Source organism: Heloderma suspectum, chromosome 13 (genome assembly GCF_057233095.1).
Source record: "Heloderma suspectum isolate Gila_16-S chromosome 13, 16-S_ref, whole genome shotgun sequence".
Lineage (NCBI taxonomy): Eukaryota > Metazoa > Chordata > Lepidosauria > Squamata > Helodermatidae > Heloderma > Heloderma suspectum.
This window is the reverse complement of record NC_139470.1, coordinates 5,638,220-5,650,916: the sequence shown is the minus strand read 5'-3', so window position 1 is coordinate 5,650,916 and position 12,697 is coordinate 5,638,220. Positions and strand designations below refer to the sequence as shown.

The 12,697-nt window shown below is 49.6% G+C and overlaps 1 protein-coding gene across 7 annotated transcripts in view; it reads right to left on the bottom strand.

The window, feature by feature from the left end:
* Positions 1 to 12,697, bottom strand: part of CAMKK2 (calcium/calmodulin dependent protein kinase kinase 2) — a 50,425-nt gene that overhangs the window by 17,505 nt on the left and 20,223 nt on the right. For all 7 annotated transcript variants that reach the window (XM_084819857.1, XM_084819858.1, XM_084819859.1 and 4 more), the window contains exons 3-6: positions 7,293 to 7,340; positions 5,137 to 5,190; positions 3,625 to 3,676; positions 2,695 to 2,828 (exon numbers count right to left, since the gene is read on the bottom strand). In XM_084819857.1, coding sequence (XP_084675983.1) covers positions 2,695 to 2,828; positions 3,625 to 3,676; positions 5,137 to 5,190; positions 7,293 to 7,340 — 288 coding nt within the window. The remainder of the gene's footprint in view (positions 1 to 2,694; positions 2,829 to 3,624; positions 3,677 to 5,136; positions 5,191 to 7,292; positions 7,341 to 12,697) is intronic.

Here is a 12,697-nt window from a genome sequence, read left to right as displayed (position 1 = left end):
AGAAAGTCAAGCTTCTAGCCCTCACTGTTTTAAAAACATGCAGGCAGTGTCTAGAAAAGGATGTTTGTTAAGGAAGGAGTTTTTTATATCCTGAAGAGCTATTTGTCCCTCACAGCATTCCCCCAACCTGGTGACTTCTAGAGGTGTTGGACTACAACTCCCATTAGCCCCAGGCAGCCTATCCTCTCTTATTCTCATTGTCTTTCCATTATACTACCTATTCCCTCCCCTTGTCCTCACCCATATTTGTTTTCAGCTTAGCAAAAGAGAGTTAGGGCACAATGCATGTTTAAACAGAAAAAAGTCCTACAATTCCCAGAATGGCTGGCTGGCACATGCTGGGAGTTGTAGGCCTTTTCTCTCTCTGAACATGCATAGGATTGTGCCTTTAGATACTGACTGTGTACTCCATTTCATGCCACCTTGCTTTGGTGACTCTCGCTTCCTGGATGAACTACAGAGCCTAGGCAGCAGCTATTCAGATCACTTCAGACACCTTTTGTAGTACCTCCTCCAAAGGTATCAGCTGAAAGTTTCTCTGGCTTTATATCTGAAGTTCATTAGACTAAACTGAATGGCACTGAGGTCTGCTGAAGGGGATTGTTTGGCTGTCAACAGATGGCATCCTTGCTTTACTTAATTCTGCTGGGACGGGATGGGGGAACCTGGGGACCTTTAAGTGTCAGACTCCAACTCCCATCAGCCCCAGGGATGATGGGAATTGGAGTCCAACATCTGGAAGGCCGCAGGTTCCTTGGCCCTTCTCTGGGAAGAAACCATTGGGTTTAAATGGAATGAAAACTCTATTGTGGGTATGTATGCAACGGTATGTTGCATTCATTGGGTAGCAAGGCTAATCTTGTATTGCTCGGATGTCAGGGTACACCAGCCTTCCCAAGCCTGGTGCCGTCCAGATGTTCTGGACTACAGCCCCCATCAGGTCCAGCCAACGTGGCTAATGCTTGGGGATAATGGGGATTGTTGTTTAAAACATCTTGAGGTCACCAGACAAAAGGTATAGCAAAATAAAGGCATCGCCAGTATCAAGACCACCAGCAGAGGGCGCTATGGTGCACAGCCTAACAGGCTCTTAACCAGGGTTGGCGGAGAATTTCTCCCCGAAACTTCGGGTGGCCGAGCGCCAACGTGTACGGCCCCCCGAACAAGTTTCGGGGAGAAATTCTCTGCACCCCCCCGCCCCCACCCCGGGACGGGACTTACCTTTGCCGAATGTCCCTCCCGGCGGCGGGTCCGGCTGGCGGTTCGGCGGGTGTTCGTCCGGGGCGGGAACGGCAGCTGGTCTTTCGACCGGCTGCCGCCGCCGCCATTCCAATAAAAGAAAACAAAAACAAAAACGCCCCCGTGATAGGCTACATGACGATTAACGTAGCCTATCATGGCTAGATTTGCAAAGTCAGCCGTGATAGGCTACGTAAATCGTCACGTAGCCTATCACGGGTGACTTAAAAAAAAAAAAAGCGCGTACGGATAATGGCGGCCCCCATAGGGAGCCGCCATTCCCGTTCCTTATTTGGTCGCTGTAGTCTACGTAAAGATTACATAGACTACGGCGAAAATAAGGGCAACGCTATTTGCGTTGCCCTTATTTTTGCCGTAGTCTACGCAAATGTTTACGTAGACTACACATGCCAAAATAAGGAACGCAAATGGCGGCGCCCATGGGCGCCGCCATTTGCGTACACGCTGTTTTTTTTTTTCCAAAGTCAGCCGTGATAGGCTACGTAAACATTTATGTAGCCTGTAACGGTGTTTTTTAAAAATCTAGCCATGATAGGCTACGTAAATCTTTACGTAGCCTATCACGTTTTTTTTTTTGTTTTTTACTTGGAAATGGCGGTGGTGGCAGCCGGTCGGAAGACTGGCCGCCGCCACACGGCCGCCGGAGCCGCCACCGCCAGGGACATTCGAGCAAGGTAAGTCCCGTCCTGGGGGGGCGGCAGACCGTTTCTCCACCAATTTTGGGGGGCCGAATGCGCTGGCATTCGGCCTCCCTGAGATTCGTGGAGAAATTCTCTGACATCCCTACTCTTAACTTTTAAGCTGCATAAAAAGATTAGGCAGAAGATGTAAAAGCGATTATTAAGCGTTTCAAAAAGAAATAAAATAACACGAGGTTACGTTTCATATCCCGCATTATGATATCATAATGATAAGCTTCTGATGCCCATATATTTCCTCTGCGATCCCCTTAAGCCTTCCACGAGTCTCAGAAACAGTGTTCGAGAAAAGACATTTCCCCCTCTTTGGTGATCTCCGCTTTCCAAAACATGGTGTGTGTGCAAATTGTGCCATAGAAATGTCATCTCTTCTCTCTTACGCGCAAAGACAAAGAGGGAAATGACATAGCTGTACTGCCCACAAAAAGAATAATTCCTGCGAAGATTAAAGTGTGCATCGCACCGGGACCCCTGCAGAGCCAGATTCAGACCCCAGTTTTGCACCCCAGCTGTATAACGCCTTCCCCAGCCTGGACTGCAACACCCATCATCACAGATCCCTGGCCATGCTGGCTGGAAATGATGGGAGTTGCAGTCCAGGCTATCTGGACTGGGGTTGCCCATCCTTTTAAGCAAAGAGGCAACACCCCACCCCCTGTCGAAGGCTCACAGTGCGCCTTTCCTCCATGCCCAGGAACCGAGTGGTGCTCCAGGTACCATCCAAGCCCCGCCTCACCTCCACCAGCTTCACGACGTTCGGGTGGTCGAGCTTTTTCAAGATGGCGATCTCCTGGTAGACCTGCTCGATGGGGCCTTTGGGCTGGCAGTAGCCTTCCAGGGGGGCCTTGGCACCGCGAGGGGGCGGGCGGCCTGTGGGAGATAACACAGGTGCACACAGAGAGGAGTGAGGAAGGGGTGGCTGCTGCTGTTGCACAGACCCAAAGCAGGCTGCAAAGCCGGCTCAGGTGCTCAGATTGGGGGTGGGTGGGTCTTTCGGGGGCAGGCGGGCTGTCGCACCGCTACCTGGCTGGCTCTTCTTCAAGTCTTCCAGCTGCGTGTCAGTCTCAGGGACCGTAGCTCTGGGGGAGAGCCCCCACCGTGCATGCAAAGCCCCCAAGCTCACTCCCCCGCGTCTCCAGTCCCCAGTGGGTCAGGCAGTGGGTGACGGAAAAGACCTTTCTTGGCCAGAGACCCTGGAGGGTACAGCAGCCGCCCCCCCAACTCAGCGGCCTCCAGACGTGTTAGATTAGTCCAACACAGGGTCATGCTGATGCAGAAGATGGGAGTTGTAGGCCTACACACCAGGTTGGGGAAGGCTGGAGTAGAGATTAGACAGCTAGATGAGCAAAAGGCAACTTCCTCTGTGAATGGCAGGGAGACAAACTGATCGTTCCCCACCCCACTGAGTGTGCACCTCCTCAGTCACTTCACATCCGAGTGGGCAACTTGTGTCCCTCCGGATATTTTGGCCTACAACTCCCCTGACTGGCTATGCTGGCGAGAGCTGATGGGAACTGTAGGCCAAAACTTCTGGAGGGCCACATATTGCCCACCTCTGCTTCAAAGACAAATCCCGTCACCGTATTCCTCCCGTCGCCCCATTCCAAAGCCCTGGGAGAGGCCGGCGCAAGCCTCAGGACCATGCGCGCCTCTGCTTCTCACTTACGGGGAAACCCCGCTTGTCTCATCAGCTTCTTTTTGGAAAGCACTTTCATTGCCTGCAAGGGAAATCAACACACACTTAGGGCACAACTCTATGCACGTTTAGGCAGAAAAGAGTCCCACAACTACCAGCATTTGGCTGGCCAGGGAACGCTGGGAGTTGCGGGACGTTTTTCTGTCTAAACATGCCTAGGATTGTGCCCTTAATAAGACGGGCTCAGGAGAGGGCCAGAGAGCACCAGGTGCTGCTGTGTTCCAGGTGGCAGACCCAACATAATTGATTCAACCGGCTGTGAGGATGATGGGAACCTCTGTCCCTCCAGCTCCAGCCAGCATGGCCAGGGAGGATGGGAGTTGTAGTCCCCACCCTTGGATTAAAACAGTAACACCACCACGCGGATGATGCTGGTGCTGCAAACAGGAGATAACCAGAATCACCCTTTCTCTAAGGGAAAGCAAGAAGAAGACACAAAAACTGTACAAGGACAAGTCTATGTGGCTTTTCTGCCACCCCCTCCACAGAGCTCCTGATTCGGGAGCCGATTTGGAAGGGAAGCATGATTTAGAGCGCCACTTCCCCGACCTTCAAAGCAGCCACGCAGAGCGGTTATTAGTTAGCAAACAAAAACCACCCCCAGAGGAAACCATCATTGTTTTTTTAAGTGCTGCCAGTTTATCTTGGTTGCCTTGTTTCATTATTATTGTTGTTCCACAGTGGCTGCTGTCTTTTGTTTTGCTTTAGATTTATATCTACCCTGAGACCGTTTTCAGACTGAATGGAAGCATCTAAAATTCTTTAAATAAACCAGCACGCGCCCCATCATGCATCTAGTTGGCAGCTGCATAGGGAAGCTGAACTCCGCTTCCCCCTTATCTAAGTCCAACACAGCAGTGTTAAACCTCTTTCAGCCAGAGGGCCGAATCCTATGTCTGAAAAGCGCTCGGGGGCCGCATTCCAGTGGTGGCCAGGGCAGAAGGCAACAGGAGTGGGACCAAATAGCAAAAATACAGCCATATTGTAGCTTAAGGGTGCAACCCCATGCATGTTTAGACAACAGAAGTCCTACAATTCCCAGCATTCCCCAGCCAGCCAGAAAAAAGTCCTACAACTCCCAGCATGCCCCAGGCAGGCATGCTGGCTGGGGAATGCTGGGAGCTGTAGGACTTTTTCCTGTCTGAACATGCACAGGATTGTGCCTTCAAGCTCTTGCTGCCTTAGAAGAAGCACGTCAACCTTTCAGAATGGGAGAAACCTGCACAAAAGCTGGGAAACCACCAAATTATCAGGTGTTGGGGAAATGAGGTGGGGCCAGGGTAAGCGGACGTGGCCGTTTGGGGAATCCCAAATTGGGGCCCCTGGAGGGCCAGATTTGGCCCCCAGCCCAAGGTTGTGCACCCTTGCTCTAGTGACTACATCACATTGGCTCCCTTGTCTTGTCTGGCTTGTGCCCAGGACGTCTGCTTCCCATCACCTTTCCCCGCTCCACCACACACGGGCTCAGAGACCATTACTCACATAGTAGGTGTTGTCATCTTCATTGTATGCCAGCTTCACAACCCCATAGGAGCCCTACGGGGGGGGGGGAACACAACACAAATTACAGGCGAGGAGATCCCCAAGCAAAACCTAACAGCCTCCCTAAATGTGAGGAATGGGCAAGGGAATTTTTACCGGGATGGCACGGCCGGCAACATTATAGATTAATTTTATTTATTTAGTAAAATGTATAATGAAACTTAGTATAATGAACTCTCTAAGGGCGCAATCCTATGTGTGCTTACACAGAAAAGAAGTCCTACAACAACTAACATCCTCCAGCCAGCACTGATTGTTGTAGGACTTTTTTCTGTCTAAACATGTATAGAATTGCACCCTAAGTGGTAGACGGCACAATCCTATGGGGATAGTCGGCCACCTCTGAACTTGGTGGTAGCCAACGAACCAACGCAGGACGGGCGGAGCACGGAGGGGGCCCTCTCCTCCATATTCTAGCCACCCTGCATTTGCAGCTAGACGGCTCATTTGGGCTGTCTAACCGGGGTGCCTTGGAGTGGGGTGGCTCATAGGAAGCGTTGTAATGGTGCTTTCATGGTTCCCTCCCCCAGGAATGCCCCCTTTCCAGCCGCTCCACTCTGCTCTTCCGAGCACAGAGCCAGAGACAAACTGTGCCTCCTGCAAGGCTGGGGGGGCGGCGGGGGAGGATTTCTGGGAACCAAGCTCAGAGCACTGGCTCTGAGCTTGGTTCCCATAAACTGGAAAATCCTATGGCGGTCTAAATGCTGTCGAGCGGCCATAGGATTGCGCTCTTACAAACAAAAATACTAAAAACCACTCTGAAAACACATAAATAATGCAATAGAACAATATAAAACAGTTTGAGAGCCAGTGTTGCGTAGTGGTTAGAGTGCTGGACTGGGACTTGGGAGACCCGGGTTCGAGTCCCCCCTCAGCCACGTAGCTCACTTGGTGACTTTGGGCCAGTCGCTGACTCTCAGCCTAATCTACCTGGTAGGGTTGTTGTGAGGATAAAAATGGGAGAGGAGTTGGATTACGTACGTTGCTTTGGGTTCCTTGCAGGAAAAAAGGCAGGATATAAATATAAAAAATAAAATGAATAAACAATAAAATAAAATAATGCAATCTAACAGTAACACAATGCAATATAACAATAAAAAGAAAAAGAAAACCATGAACGCTTCTGACTGCTTGAAACCTACGAAAGAGGGTGCTTGGTTCCCCCGCCCCCCGAATGAGGCCTGGAGGCATGCTGCACCCTGACGCAGTCCAACAAGTCTTCTTGATCAACTCCCCGAACAACAGGCGGGCATCCTGTTTTCAGCAGAGGCAACTGCCTCCCCTCTGGTCAGATGATCACATCTTGTCCCAGCCATGGGTCCCATCACCCCAGCCATTAACTGGGATGGCTTGGAATAATGGGCTTTGTAGTCCAACAACATCTGGCGATCCCCACGGCTGGGAAAAGCTATCGGCTCATCTTGCCCAGTATTGTCTGTTCTGGCTGACAGCAACCTCTCCAAAGTCTTGGGCAGAGAGGGGTCCTTCTCCCATCACCTGCTACCCGAGGTAATTTTAACTAGAAATGCTGGAGATTATACTGGGCTGGGTGGGTGGGTGGCTTCTGCAGGTGTTCTACCACTGAGCTACAGGGTGGGTCATTAATGACGTTGCCTCCTGGACCCCCACCTTGTCCTCTGCCCAGTCATTCCAGGTTCAGGGAGGGCGCCAACATTTGGGGGGCATAGGAGGTGTCTGAGATTCCCCATATCTGTCAGCACTAGCAGGGGGCATCAAGGGAATTCCTGTGCATCCTTCCTGTGTGCCCCCATGTGAGGCCTGGACACATTGGAGAAATCAAAGCAGTGTGGGGCTCCCCAACTCCAACAGACACAGGATACATCCGCTGCTCAGACAGGGCACACTCCAGTCCTTCTGCCACCATTTGGGGATTGCCAACTCAAGCCATTTCGGTACATATAAATTGCCAGGCAATGTATAAAACACAAGCAAGAGGACCAGATCTGGATTCTGGTTTGCCAGCTGCCCTTTCTTCACCTCCCTTCTCCTACAGGTGTGTTCGCAACCCCAGCTCCTCCCAGCCCAGATATTCAGGTATCAAATACACAACGTTTTTTTAAAGTTAATAAAATCACCTTTCCAATTTCGTCTTTCAACGTGTATTGATTTAGCTGCACGCAGTCCTAGAAGAAAGGAGGAAGTTAGAGCCAGCAGGGTACATTGAAACAAAAAAGGGGTGCCGTTGATTCAGGCTGCATTTCTCACGGAGAAGAGCATTGCAAGGGGGGCCCTGCAACAAACTATTGCAGTTGTGCAGCACCTGGGATTCACTACATTGCTGCATTATGAAGAAAATGTTTAATAGGCCTCTAGTGTAGCTGATTGCTTATCAATCAACCTCAATTATCCCCATCAGCTAACAGGCTCAACTGCGGAAGGGCACAGGACGATGCCATTCTCCACAGAACTGCAATTGCTTTGGAGGGCTGTAAAGAGATGAGAGTTGACCCGGTACAGGGGTGACGGGGCCTCTCTGCCGGACCTGTGACCAGCACCAGCTCTCCTTAGTTGCATCTCTGGTTCCCTGCTGACCACTCCTAAAGCTCTGTCTCCCCTTATCTGATCCCACCCGGTCTCCCCCTGATATGGGCGTTCTCGGGGCACAGAGGCACGGCACCTCATGGCATCCTATTTGAATACCACCAGCTTGAGAAATCTTAACAGAAGAAACCTGGGTCTCGAACCGGGGCTTTTAGCAGGCAGGTTCCAGCATCCTGCTGAGTCTTGCGGACCACTAAGCTTTGCTAGAAGAGGAGGAAGGGGAAGGGCACCACCAACACCAGCCAACCTGGATATTGTCAGCTGACCCCACAGGCCAATCAGGAAGCACTAGGCCCTATAAAGCCTGGGCCTCAGAAATAGCTCCTCACTTTGCATCACTTGTTGGTGAGAACAAGAAAGAATCTTGTGGTGCCTTAAAGACAAACAGATGGCATGTGTGGGCGGGGGGGGGGGGAACTAGACAGTAGTGCTGCAGCCAAGTCATTTTAGACCCTGGACTTAATGGTTTTATGAGGGGGCGGCCTTTTAGACAGCCACATGTATTACTTCAGTTGTGAAGCTTACAACATTTCTCTCCCCACACTCCAACTCCCATTATATGCTTTAAAACTGCTTCTATATTCCTGGTATGTTAGACAATAACAAAACTGTTTGCCAACCACAACTTATTTTTTAAAAAAAGAACACTCTTCACCATGTGCAATTTTGGATTTTAAGCTCACTTAAATCATGACTACAAACGGTGTTTGCTTTTGCTGACCTGTTGTCCTCATCTTTCGGGCTGGTCATTCGGGCCCTTTGGCCCCAAGTTCCAGCCCTAAGTAGGAGCCGAGGCTGGTGGCTCTGATGTCGGTGGGGTGGTGATCCGCTCCGGGTTGCAGTGGGAATTCTAAAGGAGCTCTCCAGGGTGCTTCAGATGGACTCAGTGGATCCTTGGTCTGACCCAGCATGGCTCTTCTTGTGTTCTTACTGCCTCTGAAGATGGGCGTTCCATTTGGCTACCATAGGTGTTGACTATCCACCCTGAATTTGCCCAGGCTCTTTACAGCCGTCCAAGTGATTGGCCACCTATGCACCTGAAGGGGCATGGGCAACGTAAGAAATCTTTCTTGTTCTCTCAGAAAGAAGGCAAAAATGTAAACTATGGCCCAAGAGGCCTCAAAACTTGGAAACAATCTATTAGCCAAAGCTACAGCTATGGAAAACAAAGCAAAAACGGAAAGAACTGAACTGAAGCCCTCCTCTCAGGGTCCAGTCTCTTTTTGATTCACTGACTCCCCTAAACTTCTCCTGCTTTCTGATTGGCCTTTTTCTTTCTTTTCAGTTGTCAGCTACAAATCTGGATTGGTGAAAGACATATTGGGTTGGCAGAAACCTGCAAAAAACAGGGTTTTTCCATAGTTTTAGGCAGCTGATGCTTCTTTAGAACTTATCAGGGTATACAGAAACATTCTGGACTCATGGAGCTGCTAGCTGTGAGGAGTAACGAACATTGCGACTTCTTCTCATAGCGGTCTATTGTTCCTCAACTTGACCACTGCTTTGTCAGCACAATTGCCGGCATCTCGGACTCCAGGCAGCAAAACTCTCTACCCTCAAGGAAAGACAGGACTGCTTGTGAACCAAAGTTTCACTCCCATTCCATGGCTTCCTTCTAAGCCCTCTGTTCCCAGCCCTTGAACCCAAAAAGGGACCTGAGTAACATTGCAGCAGTTAACCTCAAAACACTTGATCCCATTAGGCAGCAGAAATATGCTCATGAACTGAGCTATACTCTTTGGGTAATAAAATGTCATCTGCTATCACAGCCGTTTATTGCCACTTGTGGGTAAAGTAAATCTACTTCAACTCCTAGCAATAATATTTGAGTTTTATTAGCAGGGGGAAGCGGCCAAGGAAGCGATATTTTCCGCACACAGCCAACCGCCAACGCTGCAAAGCTAGAGAGTTCGAGGTATAATGTTGAGACAGTTGGGATTAAACAAACTGTAAAAGTTGAGTCTTCCCTACAAGCATGAGAAATGCCGGCCCTTTAACAAGGACGCAACCGGCTTTAATTATGTTTTAAATTTATGGCCTGCCGTTCATTCAAAACGGATCTTGGGCATGAAACAAATGATGCCTGTTATTATTAGAGGGCTACCCCCCTCCCTGCTGCATCTACATCTCTCTGTTTTTCACAGCCATATTTCCCATTTAGTTCATTCAAAACGCTTCAGGTGAGTAAAAGTAGGTTAAATGAAAAGACTGAAAAGTATCAATCAGATTCTGAATAAAATAGCAAAAACATGCTAAAATAATCCCTCCATCTTGTTACTGTGAAATGTCAAAATGAACGTGGACATTGAGATTAATTAATGAGATCAAGATAATACACTTGAATGCAATCATAAGCGTTCACTGGAAGATGTCCAACAAGTGCTGAGATTATATGTAGACATTCACAACATTTGCCAGGGATTGTCAACATTGACACATGAATGTCAACATTCTCCAGATTTTATAGTTTTAGAGTTTTATATCTTATTGTACACGCCATTTCCCAACATTCTGTCACATTATGGTGTGACCAAGACATAGAGCTCAGGATGAGCATTTGCAGATGAAAGCAGGATTGAGTCTTAAGAGATGGAGTCATCACAGGCTCTGCTTAGCATCAGCCAAGTCCTTTTTGCTGTAATGAGGGAGGCACGCAATTCCGAAGGAACGGGCAAAAAAGCCAGTGTCATGTAGTGGTTAGAACATTGGACTGGGACTCCGGAGATCTGGGCTCTAATGCCCCCTGGGCCATGAAGCTCGCTGGGTGACTCTGGGGCAGTCACTGACTCTTAGCCTAATCTACCTCACAGGGTTGTTGTGTGGATAAAATGGAGAGGAGGAGGATCATGTGTGCCACCTTGGACTCGTTGGAGGAGTGGCATGTTATAAATGTCACAAATAAAAGAAATAAGTTAAAATGGGCGGGGCCATGTCAGTGGAAGTGGTCACACCTAATTCCTTGGCACAGGTCGCCAACCAAATGGTTCGACTGGATCCCAGAGATGCCAGTGGGACCTCTGGGACCTCTGAGGTCGCCCAGACCAACCAGAAAGCCTCTTACCATAATAGGCCAGTGTGGGTCAGGTGATATTCCTTGATGACCCGCTATAAAAAGAGGCCAACGTTTGCTCACTGGTCTGAACAACTCCTGCAGCAACCTTTCTGATTCCTGATCTCTCTCTCTCTCTTTCTTTTATGGTTGTGCCTCACCTGGGGGGAAGGGCTGGCAGAAGAGGACTGTACCATACAAGCCTTCTGGTGATCGCTGGGTAGCTGAAAGGCTCTCCCCATCCCCTTCTCATTTTTTTGTGCCTTCTCTTCTCTCAACCAACTTTCCCATCTGCTGTGTAAGAGATTTCATGCCAGGAGCTGAGCCGTATTAGCATAGCTGCATCTCCCTTCCTAATACATAACTGAGAAAAAATGAGCTACCCACCTCTGTCTTTAATCAGCTGCTGTTGTCACCCACTTCCATATACGGCTTTTCTCTTCCCTGTTTAACTTCTCCTCCCCCAGCTCCCTGCCTCCATTGTCAACCAGGAACATCCCTTCCCCCCACCCAGCCCCCAGTAATAAAATCAATCCAGGGAGTTCCATTAACACAGCCAATTCAGGCTGGCGGGGCTAGATCCAGAAGGCAGCGAGGGGGTGGGCAGAAGCCAGAATCCCGAGGCTCAACCTGGGAGGTGCACAGAAGCTGCACAGAACCGTCAATCAATCAAAACCCATCATAAGGGTGTTAATTTCCTTTTAGATGTCGTTGTGTAACTAGAGGAGACCCTGGGAGTGAGAATGGGGAAGCTGAAATTTATTCCACCAAGAGTCAGAAGGTGATATTTTAATATTTACTCCCCCAAAAGTAAAATTCAGGATGCGGCTTGGCTCACTTACATGAGTCATCTGGCAGAGGGCTTGTGGGGTGTTCTCTCTCCGTGAGCATGCTTTAGCCGCTTTGCCCTTTATGGTAGGGGTGGGTAATGGCAGTCTCTTGCCCAGAGCTCCCCAAAATCCTGAAGTCAGACGGGAAAATTATTCTGATATATAATAGAATGAGAGGCGGAAGTATCACTGTAGACCAGCCTTCCCCAACCTGGCACCCTCCAACTCCCAAGTGTCTCCAGCTGGCATGGCCACCAGCCTTCTCCAACCTGGCTGTGCAGCCTCTGCGTGAAGATATCCAGCGAAGGAGCGACGGCCACCCCTCTGGGTCATTGGTTCTATTGTTGATCTGCTCTTACCATTATGCTGTTTGTCCTAACGTTCAACCAAAATCTACCCTCCTGTAACTTAATCCCACTACAGCAGGGCTGGGGAACTTCTTTCAGCCCAAGACAGAGGTTCCCCTCTTGCAATTTTGGAGAAGCTCTTGGAGGCTGTATTCCAGTGGTGGGCAGGGCCAGAAGCAAAAGGGGTGGGGCCAAAAAACAAAGAACACCAGCGTGTTTTAGCTTCAAGTTCTTCCTGCTCATAGCTAGGTCTTAGGAGAAGCATTTTGACCACCGAACAATTGGTGGTCGAAGAACCCCCACACGAATTGGAACACCCAAATGATTGGTGTTTGGGGGAAAGAGGGTGGGGCCAGAGGAGGGGGGCATGGCCAACTGGGGAACCCTGGAGAGCTGGATTAGGACCCCTGGATTTGGCCCACAGGTCTGAGAACCAAACCTGGAACCTTCTGCCTGCAAAGCAAAAGATTAACTGCCAAGCTGCAGCCCCTCCCACGGAGGCAGGCAGGCAAGGAAGAGTTGCAAGATGCAAGAGAAGAATAAACTTGCATAAGAATAAATCCAAGTAAACGCTATGCAGCTGTGAATGGTCATCTTGAACCTACCCACAGAGTACGTTTGGAGATTTTGACCATTTTTACCCCTCCCGTCCCATGGCTCACCCATGGGTGCCCTGCCACAATCCCTCAGTATAACACCTAAAATGGTAGTTC